Raw genomic sequence first — 23,932 nt, forward strand, 5'->3', positions numbered from 1 at the left:
AAGACAAATGGATTCTGGACATTATAGACAGAGGCTACAGGTTCCACTTTCACACCCTTCCAAAAATGAGAGGCATGCCAAACCTGCCACAAAATCAAAGGGCAGAGGCACAAAAACAAGTTTCAGCTCTCATAGACATGAAAGCAATTCAAGAGGTACCTGCAAAAGAACAAGGTCAAGGGTTTTATTCCAGTCTATTCCTGGTACAGAGGAAAGACAAAGATTGGAGACCTATCTTAGACCTATCCATCCTAAACACATATCTGCAGGTGCCAAAATTCAAGATGCTCACATTACAGCAGCTTCTTCCCATGCTGGGCAAGGAGTCTTGGCTGGTAACATTGGACCTCAAGGAGGCATACCTGCATGTCCCTATCAGACAAGATTGCAGAAGATACCTCAGATTTCTTGCAGGTTCAACCCATTACCAATTCTCTGTATTGCCCTTTGGCTCATCTACTGCGCCCAGAGTGTTTACGAAATGCCTGGCATCAGTAATCACCTTCTGCAGACTACAAGGGATACAAATCTACCCATATCTGGATGACTGCCTGATCCAAGCGGACAGCAAGGACATACTATTGCAGCACCTGGCGTTTGTAATAAAACTGTTGAACTTCCTGGGATACACAGTCAACAAAAAGAAATCAAAACTAATACCCTCTCAACAAATAGGTGCCAGCTTGGATACAACCACCCAGATGGCCTACCTCACGCCAGACAAGCAAGGGCAACTGTCTCAATACTTCAGAAAAATGGCAACTTACACCAGGCTAACTGCAAGGAAAATCCTGCAGGCTCTGGGATTCATGGCATCTTGCATCCTACTAATCCCATGTGCAAAGCTGCATATGTGGAAACTTCAATGGTACCTGAAAAACTTATGGTCTCAACACAGCCACAGCTTGGAAACAATTATCCCACTCATTCCATGCCTTCAAAAGGAATTTTTGTGGTGGACTCAAGCTTGCCAAAGAAACACAGGTCTTCCTTTCTGTGTACCTCCAGCAACTCAAATCATCACAACAAATGCCTCAGACTACGCCTGGGGAGCACACGTGACAGATCAGTGCATTCAGGGGAAAATGGACCCGAAAAGAGAAGCGCCTCCACATCATCCAAAAGGAAATGCTAGCCATGCAAAAGGCTATTATGACCTTCAAAGACCTACTGCATCCAGGCCAGCTATTGATAAGGACAGACAACACCACAGTGATGTGGTACATAAACAAACGGGGGAACTCATTCATACCCCCTGTGCAGGCAAGCCATGACCCTATGGAACACAGCACAGGAATTGCAAATTCAACTGCAGGCACAATTCCTGCCAGGGAAGGAAAACACACTGGCAGACAACCTAAGCAGAAATATGACAGATCCACACGAATGGAAGTTGCATCCTCAACTTTTCACAAAGATAACTTAGGCATGGGGACAGCCAGACATAGATCTCTTTGCTACCCACAGAAATTGCCAGTTGAAAAAATTTTGTTCAAGGAACTATCATCCACAGGCCTGGAAATTGGACGCGCATTCCTTCAGTTAGGCAACACTGACAGTCTATGCCTTCCTGCCTCTTCCTCTGCTGCCCAAAGTTCTATTAAAAGCCAGAGCAGAGAGGATGAAAATGATTCTCATCGTTCCAGACTGGCCAAGACAACACTGGTATCCGCTCCTGAGGAGCCTGACACACTCCCCACCATGGATCCTACCTCTAGTCCCTCTTCTGTTGTCCCAGCACAACTACAAAACCCTTCACAGCCATCTCAAAACTCTAAATCTAGCTGCATGGAGAATTCCTTGATTTCCCAACAGTTTCTCCTCTCCAAGGAGGTGCAGGATGTCATGTTGGAGGCTAGAAGACCTTCGACTAGAAAGGCTTACTCCGCCAAATGGAAACGCTTTTATGCCTGGAATCTCGAAAAGGGACAGAATCCTTGGGTAATAAATATACCTCAAATTTTACAGTACCTAGCTGAGATGTTAAACAATGGACTTTCCTTCTCCTCCATCAAGATCCACGCTTCAGCCATTTCAGAACAATACAACACAGATCCTCCATTATTCTCTCACCCTCTCTTAAGGCAGTTCCTCAGAGGGGCAAAGAATATAAAACCCCCAAGGAAACCACCAGTCCCTGCTTGGGACCTCAACTACGTATTGGAAAAGCTGACCCTTCCTCCCTTCGAGCCAGCTTCTTCAACAGAGTTACAGTACTTGTCATGGAAAACAGCCTTTCTTCTGGCTATCACCTCAGCACGCAGGGTTTCGGAGCTACAGGCCCTCATGGCTGTGCAGCCATTCATCATTTTCCATCAGGACAGAGTTTCCTTACAAACCAATCCTACCTTTATGCCAAAGGTAGTATCCAGTGTAGCTTTGAATCAGACTATCCACTTACTTACCTTTTATCCTAATCCACAAAACAAAGGGGAAAGACTACTACATTCCTTGGACATTCACAGACAACTACGTTACTACTTGGACAGAACAAAGCCATTCAGGAAATCTGAGCAACTCTTTGTGTCCTATGCTGTAGGTGCTCAGGGAAAGGCTATTTCCAAACAAACAATTTCAAAATGGATAGCCCACTGCATACGCTTTTGTTACTCTTTTCATGGAAAAACTGTGCCTGCATGCATCAGATCCCACTCCACCAGAGCCACAGCTACCTCTGCAGCCTTCCTCAGGGGGGTCCCTACCAAGGACATTTTGGAAGCAGCCACCTGGAGTTCAGTGCACACTTTCTCCAAGCGCTATCACCTCCCACTATACTCAAAATCTAGAGCGGGCTTTGCCACAGCAGTCCTGCAGGGGCATCCTAGCCCCTCCTAGTTCCACTTAGTGCCTACCACCCTTACCTAGCTTTGGGATTCTACCCATCTGTTATGACTGCAGCTGTATGCACGATGAACATAGTACAGTTTTGTACCTACCATAAATGTAGATGTTCGAGTGCTCATACAGCTGCAGTCCAGGTTTCCCTCCCTCCAACCCCTCTTAGGACAGACCTTATGACAAACACTTCTCATATAACCTTTTTGGGGTATTCTTTTATGGTGTATTTGCTTGCAACTACTGTTTTTGATTTATCAACATTGCATCTTTGCATAACATTATGTTTGCCTTCCTTCTGGGGGCACCTGACATCTGGGGCAAGAAAAACTAAAGAAAATGGCATCAGCTGCCTCTTTTATACCCCTGACGCACTGACGTCAGGGAAGAAGTGACGACAACCGACGCCGGACCTAGACTTTGGAATTCGGCCGACCGAGGACCCGCCTGACGGCAGGATAACCCATCTGTTATGACTGCAGCTGGTATGAGCACTCGAACATCTACATTTATGGTAGGTACAAAACTGTACTGTTTCCCTCCCTCCATCCCCCTTGTCTCTCTCTCTTTCAATTTCTCTCTCTATCCTTACAAGGATTTTTTGGTATTACTTTCTACTGGTGGTGTTCTTCCACCATAACGTAGCTCCCTCTTAGGGGCTCCTGACAGGGCAAGAAAAACTGAGATAATGATGTCGGCTACCTTAATTTATAACACTGATGACCTGATGTCAGTCCTGGGGTGACAGCAACCTTCACAGAAATACTACGCCTCTGGTATTTGGGCCGACTGAGGGCTACCCTGGCAGGGATAACTCAAATGTGATGACTACAACAGTGAATACACTTGAACATCTACATTTATGGTAAGTGTACACAACTGTACTTTCATCTTCCTCTTCATCTTCATCTTCCAAGAAGCGATCTTCCTTGGTTCCTAGTACTTTAGAATCACCTAAAAAGATTTCTAAACAGCCTTCTGTGTCAACAGGTTCCTTGGCACCAAATGGCAGAAAACATTCTGCATCTACAAAGACTTCAGAATCTACTTCAACTGCCTTGGCACCAAGAGACTCGTCGGTACTGGAGCAGTCGGAGGTTATTTTTCTTCCAAGATCTAGATATTTTCCTTCTATAGATCCATTCAAGGATAGACCACCAAGCCCCTTTGTCGATCCGAGACCCCCTAGGTCTCTTTCAACTTCATCCATTTGATCCACCAAGAGTTTCTTGGAATCGGACATTGAGACTGGTGGATCAGCTCCTCATGGCAAGGGAATTGTCTTCAGTTCCTAGCCAAGTCGGCACCGGGACCGGCCCTGTTACGACACAATCCTTTCTTCCTCCTCGAACTCCTACTAAGTCTTTAGAGCCCACACTTCCAACAGAACCGGCTCAGATTGTCTTCTCCGGACTTTCGGGACCAGAGGCCTCCTGGGATCAAGACTCCCTAGCCGGTTCCGAGGTGAATTGATCAACTTCATTAATTTCGGAGCCTTCCATGCCCCTTGGTGCCTCGGCCTTCGTTGGATCAACCCAGTCTTTGGTTTTGGGGCTCGCCTCTTCAGTGCGGAGTGGGACCTCAGTTCCGAAGGAGTCTTTTTCAGTTCCAGCCTCCTATCCATCTATGGGGGGGGGTGGCCTTTGTGTCATGGAAAAGACCTTGTCCATTGGGGAGTCTCAGTCTCTGCCATCACTGTTGGGCCAGACTTTTACCTCTCCTCAACTAGAGCTTCCATCAGTCTCGTCTCCAGGACAGAGGGCACAAAAGCCCCAGGAAAGACCCTCTTTGGTGGTTTCCTCTTTGGACACTTCCCCAGAACATCCCCCTGAGGAATTACCTGCGAAGAAAAAGTGCAAGAGGAAGCACTTATACTCTCCAGGGGAGTCCTTCACTGATTATACTGACTTTAATAAATGGAAAGCTTCCCCCAGGTCATCCCCTAATGATGTTTCTTTCGGGGACATCCTAGAGATCCTGAAGCAGAGGGGGTAGCTGGACTTCCCTCCAAACTTCTTCGGTGGAGTTGGTATACCTGGAGGCTTTTCATACCCAAACTTCTTGGATCTCTCCACCTGCTGACGAACTCATTAAACTCATCACGCAGCAGGTGTAAAAGATGCCCAACTCTATTGAACAGATCTCCAAGAGACCTAACCGGATCCTTTATGCCCCCAAGGAAGAGCAACATTGGTCCAAAAGCATACCCGTGGACACCATGATGATAGTGGCAGCTAATAAGAAGAGACTTGCTGAACAAATTCCAACTATCCATCCTCCTAAGTAGGACTATAGATGGGTTTGGGAAATGCATTTACACTTCATTAACCTTTGCTCTCACGTCCTTGAACTGCATGGCACACTTTACAAGGTTACAGAGAGATCTAGTCAAAGAGCTCTCGGATACCTTCTCAGGAGCCAGTAGCTGAAGGGGTACAGGACAAAGTTACTTCTCAGCTCTCCATCCTCGAAGCAGTTTCTAACTCATCCATGAGGCTGATTGCCGATGCAGCTGGAGGGATGATGAGAGCAGCAGGTTCAGGCATAGCCATTAGAAGGCACACCTGGATGCACTTGTGTGACTTTGTGGAGCCATTTAAAGTGTAATTTATCAACACTCCATTTGACAGATCATCTCTATTCGGTCCTAAGGTAAAAGACACTCTGGCCAGATGTGAAAAAGACGGGAAGGCTCTTTCTGCCATCGGCCTACATTTCTCCACTTCTCAACGGCCTTACTCTAGGAACTGGAGAAGTGGGAGACTATGGTATAAGAAGTCCCAAGGACTTTTCCAGGACTCACGTGGGAAAGACTTTCCCCTGGGCAGAGTGGGAAGTAATGGAAGATGCCTCCCTGGAGGTGGAAGTGGCCCGCAGAACCAGCGGTCCTTCTGTGGTACTTTCTACTAGCACTCCTGAACGGAGGCCAGATTGCCTTCCTCAGGAGGCAGTCGGGGGACAGTTATCCTTGCACCGACCTGCCTGGCAACTGATAACTTCGGACAAATGGGTGCAGGGTATCATATCCAGAGGTTACACATTTCCACTTTCTATAAGTCCAAGACTACAAAAAAAGACTCCTGGATGTTCCACTCAGACACAGGGAAGCACCAGTAACAGAAATTCAAAAACTACTCGACAAAAACAGCCATCCAAAAAGTCCCACCAGACCAAGTATAATCTGGGTTTTACTCAAGGTTTTTTTTAGTGTGTAAAAAACAGGGGACTGGAGATCTATTTTGGAGCTCAGCCAGCTCAGTAAGGCAGTTCAGCAGACCAAATTCTGGATGGTCTTGGTTAGGCCTATACTTCCATTCATGGAAAAAGAAGATTGGATGTGTTCTACAGACCTCCTCCAGGACACGTATTACCACATAAAAATGGGCCAGTGCTCCAGGAGGTTCCTGCACTTCCGGCTGGGATCCAGTTATTTCAAGTTCAGAGCACTGCTCTTTAGATTCACCTCAGCCCCCAGGGTGTTCACCAAATGCATGGCAGTGGTAGCAACTCATCCCAGACTTCAAGGATTTTGAGTTTTTCCATACCTCAATGACTGGCTCCTTACCACTGCCACCAGGCATCAGTTAGAATGGGCAAGAGATTACACTCTGCATCTCTGTGCATTTATAAGCATCACAATAAATTATGAAAAGTCAAATTTACCACCCTCACAGCAACTAGAATTCATCAGAGTCCTGTTGGACACAATTGCTTGACTCCTACTGGAGTGGCTACAAAGGATCAGATCTCAAGTCAGCCTAATTATCCAGAGCAAAAGTCTTCCAGCCAGGTTAGTCCTATAAGCATTAGGCTCGATGGCAGCCTATATCATTCTAGTTCCCTTAGCAAGATATCACATGTGAATCTTACAATGGTTGCTAGCCTCCCAGTGATCTCTGATACATCAGCCAATGTCTCATCACATCTTGATTACCAATCACTGCAAACAGGAACTTTTCGTGGTGGCTCCATTCCAGTGAGATTCTTTCAGGCCGTCCATTCATCCTTCCGCAACCCCAAGCCATAGTGACCACGGATGCTTCCTAGATGGGGGCGGGGCATTATCTGGGAAGGACATTCCAAGGCACTTGGTCCCAACTGGCAGCCAACTTGCACATCAATGTTCTAGAGATGAGGGCAGTGCTGTTCGCATTGCAAGCATTACAGGATGCCCTTCCTCTAGGAACAGTAGCAATTCAGACGGACAACATGTTGGTAGTCTGGTACATCAGTAAAGAAGGGGGATCCAAATCTTACTCATTGTGTCAAGAAGCTCTTAGTTTGGCAATCGCCAATCTCTTCTAACTGCTTTCTCACAGCAGCGCACATTCCGGGGACTTACAACGTGATAGCGAACAAATTGAGCAGAACCATTCTCCTACCTCATGAGTGTTCTCTCAGTCCTGTGGTGGAGAAAGAGATTTTTCATCACTGGAGCCAACATTGCTGTGATCTTTTTGCATCCCCCCTAAACAACAAGTGCAGCAGTTTCTTTGCCCTGATCCCCCCTCTGATGGAGTCACCCAGAGATGCCGCTCTTCTCCACGATTGCCCCCCCCCATCTTCTTTAAGCTTTTCCCTTAACATATCCCTGTTTCTAAAGAAAGCCAAGAGGTCGGAGAACTCAGTAATCCTCATTGCCCCCTTTTGGCCTCAACAAGTCTGGTTTCCCTTCCTTTGGCCTCATCTTCTTCGGAAACCATGGATGCTGGACACAGCTCCATATCTGCTGTCTCATCCAAAGAGGATGGTTCATCCGAACCTCCTTCATCTTAAGCTCATGGCATGGCTTCTCCAATTCCTGTGATTGCCAGGCATCCTTCCCTTTCTCTTCCTGTCTGCCAAGTCATTGTGGTCCATCACAAACCTTCAGCTAGGAAATTGTATCAAATTAAATGGGAAAAATTTGCAAGTTGGGCTCTTATGAACGAACTTGATCCTTATACGACCACTATTCATAAAGTTTTGGACTTTTTAGCTAATCTCTTTCAGTCTGGTTCCTCCACCTCAACAGTTAAAGTCCATCCAGCTGCAATTTCTAATTTCCATATGAGGTTTGATGGATCATCCCTTATGTCACACAAACTCTGTAAAGCCTTTTTAAAGGGAGCCCTAATGTTAAGACCTCCATTTAAAGAACCCATTCCTCCCTGGGATCTCTCAGTAGTTCTTCAGTCCCTTACTCTTGTCTCCTTTTGAACCATCAGCTACTTGTGACTTAAAGTTTGTGACTTGGAGAACTATATTTTTAGTGGTTGATACATCCACCAGAAGAGATCTGAACTTCAGGCCTTGTCCTGCAAACCACCCTACATAATATTTATCAAACACAGGGTCTCCCTTAGGACTAATCCATTATTTTTACCGAAAGTAGTCTCAGAATCTAATATCAGCCAGACACTTCAACTACTGTTCTTTTTCCCCTAATTTTTCCAATAAAGGGGAGTGTTCTCTTCATTTATTAGACATCCACAGACCGGTACGATTTTATCTACACAGAACAAAGGATTTCAGAAAATTTGACCAACTGTTTGTTGCCTTTTACTCGCTTTCCTTAGGTAACCTAATCTCAGAGATTACGCTGGCGAAATGGCTCAAAGAATGTATTTCATTTATCTGTCAGTCAAAAGGGGTCTGTCTTTCACACCCCGGTAAAAGCTTACTCAACTAGAGCAGTGGCAACTTCTGCAGTTTTCATGCCGGAACTTCTTTAGATGACATTTGTGCAGCAGCCACTTGGTCTTCTCCTCATACCTTTATCACTCTTTACAAACTGGATCAGGTCTCTAAAGGATGGGCATCATTCAGTTTGATGGTGCTTAGGAATATTCTTCCATGAGACCTCCCACGATTCAAGTAGCTAGGGACTCTGTCCCACAGTCAAGGATTCTGTGAAGATTGACATCATCAGATAAAGAAGTTATGTCTTACCATGACTTTCCATCTGTGTTATCAATCTTCACTAATCCCTGACATTCTCCCCTCTCCTTCCCCCAGGCTGAGACTCTTAGTAGATCAAATTTTTCAAGAACTGGCTTCATGTTAGGGACACATATCTGGTCTCTTATTCTTATTGCTGTTTGTCTGCCACTGTTTTAGGCAAACTCGATTTCAGGTAATTTAGAGAAGAGCATTGTGGGTAAAGCCTAGATCGAGAGTTTGGAACCCACGAGCTGAAATAAATGGCCGAGTCTGTTCTGAGGCTCAGAACCGAGCCCACAGTCTAGGATTAGTGAAGATTGACAACACAGATAGAACGTTATGGTAAGACATAACTTCTTTTTATTTTCTCATTCTGAATTATTTTCATATGTAGTTGTTTGCACTTAAACCTGCATGCATATATTCATTAAATTTCTTACTGACTTTTTCCCAGCTCATAGTGCTTGTACTGTCAGGGTCACTAGGAAGTTGTGTGGTTTATGAGATAATCACATGTACATTCTGTACTTTTTTGCAGAATTTATTCTTCTTGAATCTCAAAAATCTTGTACATTAGGTGAAAGCACATAGTCCTTCTATCATCCAGGAGTGAGCTGTGCCAAAGAATCTATGGTGTATTGACATTCACTCAAGCCTTCTGATTTGATGTATGCGTCTCTTTTCTTTTGAGAAGCTTAGTATTCATAACCTAATTTCTGTAATTCTGAATGGTGTTTAAAGTTAATTTTTTCTGACATTCAGCTGTTAGGATAGTGGCCATATTATCGCAACATACAATGTTAAGTTGTCAATCTCACCTTCATTCTTGCTGGTTCGGTTCGGAGCTGATCCTCGGCTCCGACTCAGCCATCTTCAAAAGCTTGAGAGCTGCTTACTGGCTCGAGGCCCCCCTATATCCCATGATGCCTGGCGCTAGATACCCAGATCTCGTTTGCCGCTTTCGCTACGAGGTTGCGTTTACTGGCTCAGGTCGAATATTTTTCACTTTATTACTATATATTAGGGTTTATTGTATATTATTGGTTAAATATTTACTGTTTTTTCATAGTTGTGGGTATCCCTAGTGTTTAACCCCCCTTGAAAACTCGTTTTCTTATTGGAGAGTTTTCCCCTTCCTCCCCCCTTCCGTTAGGGTAGGCAGTTTTAGTTAGAGGCTTATCTTTAACATTGTAAATTCTTTCTATAAAAATTGTAGTAGTTGTAGGTTAGTTTTAGGCTATCTTATATTATTTGTGTGTGTGTGCTGTTTGGGTATGGTAACTTGTGTGGACTGTGTGTGTTTTTTTCTAGTTATCAATTCCCCTTAGTACTCTTTATTAGTATTGTGCTTTTCCTTTACAGGAATGTCTAAAGACACTAAAGTGTCAGGATTCAAGAAGTGTGACTCATGCTGTGAGAAAATGTCACTGACAGATGGTCACACTTCTTGTGTCTGCTGCTTGGGCTCCCTACACCTGCAGGACTCTTGTTCGGTTTGTCACGCCTTTAGTCCAAGACTCCTGCAGGAGCGTAGGAATAAGCTTATCCTTAGGGGTTTGCTTAAACCTGAAGGATCACCGGCAGAGACTCAGTCAGTGAAACCTTCTAGGCCATCGAAGCCGTCGGCTCCCAGCTCGGAGCCGTCACCGGGTATGGCTTCTGCTTCAACTTCGGTTCCAGCTGGAACCGAAGTACCTATCTCTACGTCAACTTCGGCTCCAGCTGGAGTCGAAGTACCTATTTCCCAGTCGGCTCCGACCCTCCCGTCGGAACCGTCAGGGAGTCAAAAACGCTCCAGGTCACCATCCTTGGAGTCAATACACTCAGCTCCAGGGTCTCCCTTATTGCAATCTGAGCGGAGTCATCGATCCCACTCTTCTCGGTCATCTAGGCTATCTGACCATGATTTGGAGAGAGTGGTGAGCAGGCTTTTAAAGTCGCAGGCCCTGGCCAAAATGCTATCCAGCCCCCCTCATCACCTGCTGCGAGCCAGAGACTACACCATCCGAATGTGCTCCACTCTAGGCATCACAATAAATTTTGAAAAGTCTGCATTGTCACCTTGTCAATCTATTAGCACCAAAACCAGAACAGATCGAAGAGGGCACAAATCCTAGTCTGCAAGCTATAGTTTAATTAATACACGACTCTTCAGTCCATCAAGTAAAATGCATAAAACAACTTATCAGTCCACCAAAATTCGCATAGAAAAAATTATTAAAACGACTTTTCAGTCCACCAAAATTCACATTAACGCAATTCAGCACACTGCGTTTTCGTTTCCAAAAACTTCATCAGATGGAGAAAATGCATACCTCAAGGTACCCCTCATTTTCCTTGTGTTACATTAAAAGGGGACGACCAGGAGATTATTTTCATAATGGTGACTACTGTGCGGTTTAAAATAAGTCTTGAGACCCCTTGAGGTATGCATTTTCTCCATCTGATGAAGTTTTTGGAAACGAAAACGCAGTGTGCTGAATTGCGTTAATGTGAATTTTGGTGGACTGAAAAGTCATTTTAATCATTTTTTCTATGCGAATTTTGGTGGACTGATAAGTTGTTTTATGCATTTTACTTGATGGACTGAAGAGTCGTGTATTAATTAAACTATAGCTTGCAGACTAGGATTTGTGCCCTCTTCGATCTGTTCTGGTTTTGGTGCTTATTGGTTATTTTCGGAACAGTGATTCTGCTTTGTTTTGGGTTGTCAGTCTATTACCTTTATAGGTGCAAACTTAAACACAAAGGACATGTCAGCCACTCTCTCAGTAGACAGAGTGTTAACCATTCAACAGCATGTCCAGGTCTTATTAGGATGCAAAAGTATTCAGGCCAGATTCGTCCTAAAAACGTTGGGTCTCATGGCAGCGGCTATAATACTAGTCCCCCTTGCACGTTTTCACATGAGGATTCTTCAGTGGATGCTGTTCACGTAATGGTCCTTCCAGCAACTCCCATTGTCTCACATGATATTGATCACTCAGTCATGCAAAAACCAACTTGTTTGGTGGATGGTTTCCCCATCATTACACCAGGGCAGACCATTTGTTCTTCCTCCTCCAGTAGCTACGGTGACCACGGACGCCTCCCTGATCGGGTGGGGGGGGGCATTTTCAGGGCAGAACAGTCCAAGGCACCTGGCAGCCTCACGAGTACCATCTGCATATCAATGTCTTGGAGATGAGAGCCGTGCTTTTAGCGTTGCAAGCTCTTCAGGACTCTCTTCCCACCGGGACTATTGCAATTCAGACAGACAATACGTCAGTGGTATGGTACATCAACAAGCAGGGCGGAACCAAGTCATATCCCTTATGTCGAGAAGCACTCAGACTTTGGCAGTGGGCGACCTCTTCCCAACGGTTTCTGATAGCAGCGCACATCCCTGGGAAGTCCAACGTTATAGCGGACAGGCTGAGCAGAGCAATTCTCATGCCTCACGAGTGGTCTCTCAATCAGACTGTGGCGGACAAAATCTTCCGCAAATGGGGTCAGCCTTGCTGCGACCTTTTTGCCACCCCCTTCAACAGCAAGTGCGACAAGTTCTTCTCTCTCCTCCCTCTTCTCGGACACTTCCCCAGAGATGCTCTAGTTCACGATTGGCCTCAGGGACTTCTTTATGCATTCCCTCCGTTTCCCCTGATTCCCAAACTAATTCAGAAGGCTACCACATTGGGATGTAAAATGATCCTCATTGCCCCTTACTGGCCTCGACAAATTTGATTCCCTTTCCTGCATCATCACCTTCTGGAGCAGCCCTGGACCCAATTCCAGACCTCCTGATCCATCATTCGGTCGGGCTGCACCAATCTCTTCATTCTCTCCAGCTCACAGCTTGGTTTCTCCACTTCCGACATTAGCCAGGCTTCCTAACATTTCCCATTCGGTGCGTGAAATCATCTTATCCTCGCAAAAGTCCACCACTAGAAAAACTTATGCTAGTAAGTGGAAACGTTTTTCCTTATGGGCAGAAACCAAGAACATAGACCCTTTTTCAGCCCCTGTGCACTCTGTTTTAGAATTTCTAGCAGAACTTTTTTGAACTGGATCCTCTTCTGCCACGATTAGAGTTCAGCTAGCTGCAATTTCAAATTTTCATACTGGCCTATCTGATTCAAGCATCATGTCCCATAAGCTTTGTAAAGCCTTTCTTAAAGAGACCACTCTACTCAGGCCCCCAGTAAGAGATCCCCTGCCTCCGTGGGATCTAAATTTGATTTTAGCTTCCCTAATACTACCCCTCTTTGAACCGGCAGCTTCTTGCTCCTTGAAGTTTCTTTCTTGGAAAACCCTTCTTCTGGTTGCAGTTACGTCGGCTAGAAGAGTTTCTGAACTTCAGGCTCTTTTTGTTCGTCCTCCTTACTTAGTTTTTCACAAAGATAGAGTTTCTCTTCGGACTAACCCTTCCTTTCTTCCAAAGGTTACTTCTGATTATAATTTGAATCAGTCCATTGAACTCCCTGTGTTCTTTCCAAATTATTCCAACAAGGCAGAATACAAGTTACATCAGTTGGACATTCATAGACAATTACGCTTTTACCTGCATAGAACCAAGCAAACCAGAAAATCAGACCAGTTGTTTCTGTCCTACGCTGAGGGAAAACAAGGCTTACCGGTGTCAAAAGTCACCTTATCTAGATGGTTGACTTCTACTATTACTTTTATGTATCAGTTAAGAGAAAAAAAGAGCTCCCTGCTAAACCCAAAGGTCACTCCACCAGAGCTCTAGCTACTTCTGTGGCTTTTCAAGCCAGATTACCAATGGAAACTATTTGTGCGGCAGCTACATGGGCTAATCCACATACCTTCATTTTGCATTATAAACTGGATGTGGCCTCCAGAAGCAGAGCTGATTTTGGTTCCACTGTTCTGAAGAGTCTGTTCTGATGAGCCACCCAGGATTGAGGTGCTAGGGACGCTGTCCCAACCAGCAAGAATGAAGGCGAGATTGACAACTTAACATTAAGAAGTTATGTACCTACCATAATGTTCCATGTTAGTTGTCTTCTTCTCGCCTTCTTTCTTGCATCCCACCCTCCATCCCCCTATCCTAGTAGACCAAGAAGAGTTTCTTATGTTTTTTTATCACTGGCTGAGTCTTCTCTGGCTTCCACTTCCCACTATCAGTCTCTCCAGTAGTTTCAGGCATCCTACTACGTTTTACTGGGTTATTATTATTATAATTGTTATTATTATGTCTGTAGTTAGGTTTACCAAACGAGATCTGGGTATCTAGCGCCAGGCATCATGGGATATAGGGGGGCCTCGAGCCAGTAAGCACCTCTCAAGCTTTTGAAGATGGCTGAGTCGGAGCCGAGGATCGGCTCTGAACTCAACCAGCAAGAAAGAAGGCGAGAAGAAGACAACTAACATGGAACGTTATGGTAGGTACATAACTTCTTATTATGCGGATTTATTTTCCCAATATATGTTAGCATGTATGATTTTCTTTCCCTTGAACATGCATACAACCATAACGCTAACCACAAGTGGTCTTCTCTACTTTGCTGTGTTAAGTACCTCAAGAACATGTACCCTTATCCTCTAGCATGTCCAAGAATGGTCCCTGGAGTGGACTCCCATTACAGTCTGTTGGATAGTTGTCATGGTTTTTATTTATAGTAATGACCTTTTTTCATTAGTCAAAGACTTTGATCACTTTACAGGGGAATTGTCTAATTGGGCTTTTCCTTTAAATTAATCCTAGACTAGACTGTGTATTATTTTGAGTAACAGTTAAAATTGCCTTGTATAGACCATGTCTCTGCTGTCTGTGAGACTACTTGATGTATACTTCACCTTGACAGCAACACAATAATTATGGAGGAATTTTTTTTTTCAATTATTTTTTTTCTTTTAATTTTTCACAGTTTCAGTTAAGTGGAGGCAGTTTTTTGCAGTTCTTGATTTTGTTTGTAGCATTTTGTTCTAATTAACTTTCTATTAGTAGTTTTTGGTTAGTTCCTTTATAGGAAATGAGACAGTAAAGTTATTGTTACTGTTTCTGAGTTTGCAATCAATTTAAGACTCCACAGTTTGAAAGTGGTTAATTATTGGCTGCAGCACTGATTTGGAACCTTTCAGAAACCTTTTAAAAACAGTTACTTGATTGTTTTGATTTGGAGAACTCTGTAGGGAGCTGTTGGATCTCCAGATATTGAACTGTGAATATTGTCAGAGTTGAAAAGAGGTAACTTGCAGCATAAAACCTAAGGCATCATACAAAATAAAAAAGCAGATAAAATCCGTAAGACGAGCACACACTGTTTCCTGCTGTGCATATAACAGTTTATTCTTTAGTTTTGTTAGCTAATCATTTTACCTTGAGTCTGTGAGTAGTTACATAAGCACTTTATTGTATCTCACATGCAAGTATACCTGTGATGTTTCTGGTTATGCTGATAACTGAACATAACTCTTCTCTTTCACAAGGCTGATAACTGAATTTCTCTGTAACTCTTTTGTTTCTCTTTCACTAGGCTTACCTATAAGTACATATGCTCAGTACTGCTACCGTAAATTACAGAAAGTGGCTATCACGGGAGGCAAGAAGGTATGAATATCTTTGCTAGTACATTACGCCTCTAAAGAAGTGTACGTACTCTGCTGATGAATTATGCTGTACAAACTGTAAGTGGTCTGTGCAGTAAAAACTGGAAATGGTCACAAACGTATGTTTAAAAAGTCACATGCATAAAAAGTTTGTGTGTGCATGTGTTTGTATGTGTGTGTGTGGGGGGTATGTATGTATTTCTTATGACTAAAAGTGTGTAAAGAAAATGAAGATGTAGTCTGTTTGCTTCAAAGGACAGTTCAAGGAGTCTAGGGCACTGCTTCTTTAAAACTAGCAGTTTTTGTTCACATCTTATTATTAATTTTGTGTGCCATAATTAAACAATTGTGCAATGTTTATAATAGCATATATCTATCTATCTATCTATATATATATATATATATATATATATATATATATATATATATATATATATATGTGTGTGTGTGTGTGTGTGTGTAGGTTTATTACTTCTGGCTTTACATATCCCAGTCTTTAATGATCTCTTTGCATCTTTCAGTGTACATGTCCATGGGCTAGTGCTCCTGCCTTGAAAGTGCTTATCAACTCTGTTTAGCATCTCATCTCTATTCCTTCTCCTTTTGGGCACCCACTTAAATAGTTCCTGCCTTTCTATTTGCTTCCTTCTTTCTTCTCCCACACTGCTCACCTCCCCTCTTCCTGTCATCCTGTCCTAAATTTTTGATCAAGGGATTTTCTAATGCACATTTCCCCTACTTGTTGCCGTTCTGTTAGGACCCCCCCCCCTTCTGAGATTCCTTCTCAGGCCATAAAGTTTGGCTATGAAATTGTTTGCTGTCATTGATTTTTACCCAGCTACTCATGGTTGAAATGTGTTTCCTTATTTCCTGTCTATACTGTTTTGTTACAATTGTAATCCTTGCAGTCTGAGTGCCCATTTGTTTTTGAATTTTCTTCCCAGTACCTTCCCCATTTTTCCATTTCTTTCTCACGTGTTTCAATCTCTTCTCATTCCCAGAACACTTGTATAGTCTGTGAATTTCTTGCCACACATCTCTGGCAACTACTTTTCCCTTCCCTTGAAATTTTTTATCTTCTAGAGGGTTAGATCACACTTGTGTAGGATTCGCTAGTTAATGTCCTGCCTGTTTGTTTGGATTTTTTTGTCTCATTAACTAGCCTCCGTGTTTCATTACATTTCGCATCTGAAGCTTGCCAGCCCTGTTTCTCTTCCCAGCTTTATCTGAGTTTCTTCCACTCCTCCTCCTCCTCTTCCCTTTCTTGTTCAGTATGTTATAAATCAGACCCCTTTGGGCCTTTCGGTCTCCATCCAGATAATTTGTTGATCCATTTTTTCATTTCAATTATCTTGTTTTGCTTTGCATTTCACATGTCCTCCCTTGTCTTCTTTAGTATTGCCTCTAATCTGTCTCTAGTCTTCATGTCTTATGCTAGTCTTCCTCGAGATCTCTCAAGTTCTTTCCATATTTGGATCCAGTTCTCCTTATTACTTCATATCCTTCTTTTTGATTTACATTCAGCTGAGAAAGAATCACTGAAGATGGGAAATGGAGTATGAGAGTCTGTGAATATTGGCAAAGTAAAAAGGTGTTATGTGGTAAGAAAATAATCCCCTGACATTTGTGACAGTCCTAGACATACAAGTTTCCTGGCCAGCAAAACCAATAATTTCAGAGAAAAACATAAGTTTTCCTCAGAATAATAATTATGCAGAATGTTTTCCCCTAAATGGGGACTTTGCCTTGAAGGATCACTAGCTGAGCAGTTAGCTCTCTTGGGTGGCAAGCAAGGTCTAAGATTTTAGAGCTTCATATTTTTACATGGAACTCTGCTGAAGCTCCTAACAGAGTGGGTGGATGGTGCCCTTATGCTTTGCAAAGCTGTCCAATGGTGGGGTATTGAAACACAAATAGTTTTTAAGTGATCTTTTAGAACATCTAATTCTGTGGCTAATTCTATGGTAATTTTTCTTTCACAACTGCACTTTCTTCCTCCAGCTTGTTGTAGTTCTTTTCTGTTGTTTTTGCAGTGTTTTTCAGATTTCTAAATCTAGGTATTTTGTAGCTGGTTTCTCTGGAATTACTAAATATTTTCCCTCTCCTTTTCCCATTCTTATCATTATTGTTCTTCTGGTATTGCATTCTAGGCCTGTTTCTCTGTTGCATATCTCAGATATCTGCAGTACTACCTCACTGCTCTATTTATATTTTTTTGACAGGTAGAATGTGGTCATTTCAATGTATCCGTTACCACTTTTGCTAGTACAGTGGATATAAAAAGTGTACACCCCTGTTAAAATGCCAGGTTTTTGTGGTATAAAAAAACGAGACCACAGTAAATCATTTCAAAAATGTTTCCACCTTTAATGTGACCTATAACCTGTACAATTCAATTGAAAAACAAACAAATCTGTTAGGGGGAAAAAATAAAAAACATGCAATAAGCTGGTTGCATGAGTGTGCACACCCTTAAACTAATACTTTGTTGAAGCACCTTTTGATTTTGCTTGTACAGGTTATAGGCCACATTAAAGGTGGGAAAAGTTTTGAAATGATTTATTGTGGTCTTATGTTTTTTTTATATCACAAAACCTGACATTTTAACAGGGGTGTGTACACTTTGTATGTCCACTATACATCCATAGCCAAGATAAACAGATTTGGTGGGAATGAGCATCATTGTGTAGTTCTTCTCTATATGCTAAGCTTTTGGGTGTACTTTCCGTTAGTTGTCATACCTTCTGGATCACTGTACATAGACCTAATGCAATTTCTAAAAGCTTTTTACAATCCCTAACATAAAGTCACAGTTTATTGAAAGGTTTCCTTGCTATGTAATGGTGGTGTATCCCTACTTGTTTTTTATTTTTAAACACCTTTATTGAATTATCACTTGTGACATACGCAAATTTACATTTATATAAAAGCAAACAATGGTATTAACAAATTCATGTTTACAGACATTATACTTCACATGTATTGGTGTATATCATGTAACTTAAGCAACATTACATAAATTATTCAAGTCCTGCTTCTTTTAAACAAGAAACAGCTTTATTAAACCATCACTTATGACATAAGCAACCATACATTTATATAAATGAATGCAATCTACACTGACACAATCCTAGTTGCAAGCATTTTACATCAAAACCATACTGACACACTCCCAGTTGCAAATATTAAACATCAGTTATAATCTACCCAATCATTTCAGTCAAACATTATGTAGCTCATTTAAGTCCTGCCTTCTTTTAAACCTCATTCTTCCCCTGTATGTATTTATTTACATAGTTTCCTCCTACCCTTTTCTGAAGATGTCAGTTCCATTTGTTTTGATTTCCATTTTCTAGTAATTGCTTTTTTAGCAGCCACCATAATTAGATACAGAAAGGCCTTACCATGTCTAGGCAGATCCGATTCTGTGTTACAGCTGAGAAAAATCATCTCCGTCGTCACACCAGTCTGCCCACCCACCATTTCCAACAGTGCATCCCACAGGGAATCCTTAAAGTCCGGTAATTCACCACACTCCCAGAAAATATGTTCCCAATTACCTCTTTCTTCCCTATCTTACCCCCAACATTTGCTATCTACATGAGGAAAAATGCTCATGAGTCTAATTGGGGTATAAAAATATGTATGTAAGCATTTCCAGGCAAAAATCCTAAATCTTCTAGATTTCATTGCATATTTGGGATATATATATATATATATATATATATATATATATATATATATATATATATATATATATATCCTCCCATTGTTTCTTTGTAAATGCTGTCTAGCCTCACTACTGAATTCACATCTTCCATGCCAAATAGTTTCATATCATAAATTTCTTCAGAAATCTACCTTCCTTTCCTTCTGGGCCCCTCAGACGCATCTTCACTGCTGTAAATCAAATTCCAGTCCCCACCTGTAAGTAATATTCCTTGCTGAAAACTGGTTTTCTCCCAGAATTTTCTTAAGCTCCATTATAGCAGCTTTAGGTGGAATGCATGCCAGTATAATCCTCCTCCCTTGCCAGTAGGCCCTTAGCACTACAAATCTGCCATTATCTTTTTTATCCTCTTTTATCACTATTGGAGCTCCTCTTTCAGTTAATATAAGTACTCCTCTTTTCCTTTGTCTAAGATATTCCACTGAATAACCATCCTGAAAACCTTTCTTTATCAAATTCACATGTCAGTTCATTCCAAGTGTGTCTCCTGTAACAGCTGTTTGCACTCTACATTTTTCATATAGTTTACTGTTCTTTCTTTTTTGTATTTAGAGACCATTGACATTTAAAGACATTACAGAAATCATTATTCTATTAAAAAGTTATTATTCCCAACTTTTTATGTATAACATCTTTTATTAAATATCTAGTTCCAATGTTTGTGTTACATGCATACACTGTTTGGCAGGTTGAACTTTTATATAGTTATGTATGATAATAGATTTCTTGTCATATTCATTTGAGCCTATGTCACATCTTACAAAAATGTTGTTTTATTGAAATCCCTCAAACAAAAAAATTAACAAACTCCCCAACACCCCTTAAAATCTGTTAATTTAATACTACCACACAAAACTGTGTAAATTTTCAACTATTGAAGTTTTATCCTCCTAATAGGAACAGATGTCTAAAACTGAAAGCTACACTCACAAACTTGAGTTAACCTAAAAGAAATGATGTTAAGTTGTCAATCTCACCTTCGTTTCCTGCTGGCTGGGATTGGAGCCGATCCTTGGCTCCGACTCGGTCATCTTCTATAGCTCAAGAGCTGTTTACTGGCTCGAGGCTACCCCTTATCCCATGATGCCTAGTGCTAGCTACCCAGATCTCGTTTGCCGCTTCAGCTGCGAGGTGTTCGTTCTTACTGGCTGAGGCTTGTATAAGTTTCTTGTTCAACTTTTTTTGTCAGATTAATGCTTTTTCTGGGATTTTATTGTTTAAATTGTGGTCTGTATCTTGTGTTAGTTTAGTGTATTAGTAGTCCTTTCCCTTAGAACTCGTTTAAATTAGAGAGTTCTCCCCCTCCCCCCACCCCTATCCCTTCTTGTAGGTTAGAGTTTAGTTTAAGCCTTTCCTTCTTTCTTATTGTTAGATAGCTTTTTAAGTTAGAGGCTTCCTAGTTTAAAAAAAAAAAAAAAAAAAAAAAAACATTCCTTAGCTGTGGTATACTGTGTGATGTTAAGTTGTCAATCTCGCCTTCATTCTTGCTGGATGGGTTCGGAGCCGATCCTCGGCTCCGACTCAGCCACTTACTAAAGCTATAGAGCTAATTTTACCGGCTCGAGGCAACCCTATATCCCATGATGCTAGGCAATAACTACCCAGATCTCGTTTGCCGCTTTCGCTTGCGAGGTGCGTTTTTACCGGCTCTTGGTAAGTTTTTGAAATTAAAGACATTTAGTCATCCTTTTTACTTAGTTCCCACTCCTTTTTTTCCCTTGTTAGATACTTAACGGTTAATTTTAAAACTTTTTCCCCGTTAGTACCTTGTATTTCCCTATCCCTAATTATACATCCCCCCCTAGGTTAGGCCTTAAGCCTGCCCCTTTCCTAACTCTTGTCAGGGATTCTGTGGTGTGTTTGGGTGTGTTTGTACCCCGGTATCCCTAATTTTTTATTAGTTTGTTTTTGGATCGAGTGTTTGTGTGTGTGTGTGTTTTTCTAGTACTACTTCGACACCGATATGTCGAAGGAGGCAAAGGTCTCAGGCTTCAAGAAGTGTGACTCGTGCTGTCAGAAAATGTCTCTGACAGACGGTCACACTTCTTGTGTTTACTGCCTGGGTCCCCTCCACCTGCAGGACTCTTGTTCCGTGTGCCATGCATTCAGCCCAAGAGTCCTGCAGGAGCGCAGGAACAAATTAATATTAAGGGGCTTGTTAAAGCCCGAGGGCTCCCCGACTAAGTCTGCGCCGGGGAAGCCCTCGAAGCCAGCAAAACCGTCAGCTCCGAGTCCTAAGCCTTCGGCTGTTGGCTCACCTTCTGTGGCAAGATCGGCTCCGGCTGGAGCCGATCCTTCTGTGTCGCAGCTTCCAGTATCGGCTCCACTCGGCGCCGATACCGCTGAGTCCTTACACTCACGGTCGGCTCTGGCTGGAGCCGACGTATCTTCGGCTCCTTCGGCTCCATCTACCTCCAGAAAGAGGTCCAGATCCCCATCGTTGGAGTCTATCCATTCGGCTCTGAGATCACCCCTGCTCTCGGAGCAGAGCCATCGGAGCCAATCTTCTCGGTCGTCCAGGCTTTCTGACCATGACCTTGAGAGAGTGGTGAGTAGACTGTTGAAGTCTCAGGCATTGGCCCAAATGCTTCATAGTCCGTCTCATCAGACAGCGGCTATTACAACTCCACCTAATATTCCTCCTTTGACTCTCCCTCAGAGTTCGGAGCCAGAGCTCCTCAGAGCCGTGACTGTTGTGGCGTCGGAGCCGATACCTCCCCCTTCGGCTCCATCGTCCTCTGCTCCGATCTCCTCCTTGATGCCTTCATTGGAGGGATCCGGGCACCTGGTCTCTCTCGCCGGCTCCGAGGGGGCGAGTGGCATTGGACCCTTGTCCAACCCGTTCTCCCTCTCGGAGCGTCGGCGTTGGTGAGCTCGGCCCCAACATCGGCCTCGGAGCCGTCCCTGTCGGTGCGGCCTGGGGTTCCTACCTCTTCGGAGCTGGAGCACTGTGGCCTCTCTGATAGGGGAGCCTTCGAGGTGATGAGGAGCGTACTAGCCCCAGGGCATGGTCAACGGTCAGCTCCATCAGCTCCTCCCACTACAGTGCCTGCTGACGTCTCTTCCCACTCTCTTGCTCCCAGGCCCAGAGATCCAATGCCTCAGGTTTCCCCACTGGGAATATCTTCCTCTTCCGAGGCTTCTCCTGACCCGTCAGGTGAACCTCCGCGTAAGAGGACATGTAAGAGGAAACGTGGACTCCCCCCCCCGAGTCCATTACATCCGATACCGACTTGGATGAGTCGGAGGGATCCCCAAGGTCCCCCTCTGAGGATGTCTCTTTCTCAGACATCCTTGAAATCCTTAAGCAGAGGGGGAACTGGCCTTCCCTTAATCCTTCCGAGGACGAGTCGGTTTACCTGGAGGCGTTTGGTTCTCGACCCTCCACCTCCTGGGTGTCTCCGCCTTTCGACCCCCTTATGGATGTGGTGGCTCGGAAGGCGTGGACGGATTCGGTGGAACCCACCCCTCGGAGGCCTTCTAAATTCATTACGGCCCCAGCTGATAGGCAATTTTTGACAAAAGGTGTCCCGGTTGATGCCATGGTGGTGGCTGCAGCCACCAAGAAGGAACTAGCCGATCCTTCAGTACCTATCCATCCTCCTAACAAGGATTCTAGGACTATGGATAGGTACGGTAAGCGGATGTTTTCTTCAGCGACCTTTGCCATGCGGTCGCTGAATTACTTGTGTCACTTCACCCGCCTTCAGAGAGATGTTCTCAAAGAGTTGGGAGAAGTTTTACAGGATCCGTCAGCTGCTGGGTCCCAGGATAAAATTAACTCACAGCTAGGAACCCTAAACTCTATTAACTCCTCCATGCGGCTCATTTCATATGCAGCCGATGGAGCAAGTAGGGCCGCAGGCACAGGAGTGGCATTAAGGCGTCACGCCTGGATGCGGCTTTGTAATTTTGCAGACCCCTTCAAGGCGTCCTTCACAAATTCCCCTTTTGATGGTTCGACCTTGTTCGGACCTCAAGTGAAAGACACCTTGACCAGATGTGAACAAGATGGCAAGACTCTTTCTGCCGTAGGAGTCCGTTTCTCCACCCCTTCAAGACCATACCCTAAGGGTCAGAAGGGTGGGAAAATGTGGTTCTGCAAATCTCAAGGAGTCGTGCCTGACACACAAGGTCAGTTTACCCCCAGAGGCAGAGGGGGTGACCACAACAGACGCCGCCCTAGGGGCAGAGGCGGTCCGCAGAATCAGGGTAGCAGGGAGCCTCTCTCTGACAAACCCTTCCAGCATCCCTGAGATGTTGCCCGATTGTCCACCTTCGGAGGCAGTTGGGGGAAGATTGTCGCTGTACCCAAAAGCCTGGCTTTCCCTTACTCAAGACAAATGGGTACAGTTGATCATATCCGAGGGTTACAAAATTCCCTTTATCCAAACCCCAATTCAGCAAAAGGGAACCCTTCCAGACGTTCCACCCGGTCTAAGGGAACTAGCAGTACCAGAGATATCAAAACTGCTAGCAAAAAGAGCCATTCAGCCAGTCCCAGCAGACCAACTAGGATCCGGAATCTACTCAAGGTTCTTTTTGGTACTGAAAAAGACAGGGGACTGGAGACCAATATTAGATCTCAGAAAACTAAACAAGTTTGTAAAGAGAACAAGATTCCGGATGGTCACGTTACAGTCCATTCTACCCTTTCTGGGCAAGGACAATTGGATGTGCTCCGTGGACCTTCAGGATGCGTATTATCACATCAAAATTCACAGGTGCTCCAGAGGGTTTCTCCGCTTTCGGCTGGGGGCCAGTCACTACCAATTCAGAGCCCTGCCCTTTGGTCTCACTACAGCCCCCAGAGTGTTCACCAAATGTATGGCAGCAGTTACGGCTCACCTGAGACGTCAAGGATTCCAGGTGTTTCCATATCTAGACAACTGG

At 43.7% G+C, this 23,932-nt stretch overlaps 1 protein-coding gene across 1 annotated transcript in view; it reads left to right on the forward strand.

Annotated features, from left to right (window-relative positions):
• LOC122817032 (rho GTPase-activating protein 39-like) overlaps window positions 1-23,932 on the forward strand; it is a 1,890,542-nt gene that overhangs the window by 1,414,897 nt on the left and 451,713 nt on the right. Inside the window, exon 6 of the mRNA XM_044090164.1 lies at window positions 15,237-15,310. Within this exon, the coding sequence (XP_043946099.1) occupies window positions 15,237-15,310 (74 nt within the window). The remainder of the gene's footprint in view (window positions 1-15,236; window positions 15,311-23,932) is intronic.

This window comes from Protopterus annectens, chromosome 12.part0, assembly GCF_019279795.1.
Source record: "Protopterus annectens isolate FY-2018-M chromosome 12.part0, PAN1.0, whole genome shotgun sequence".
NCBI classification, from domain to species: Eukaryota; Metazoa; Chordata; order Ceratodontiformes; family Protopteridae; genus Protopterus; species Protopterus annectens.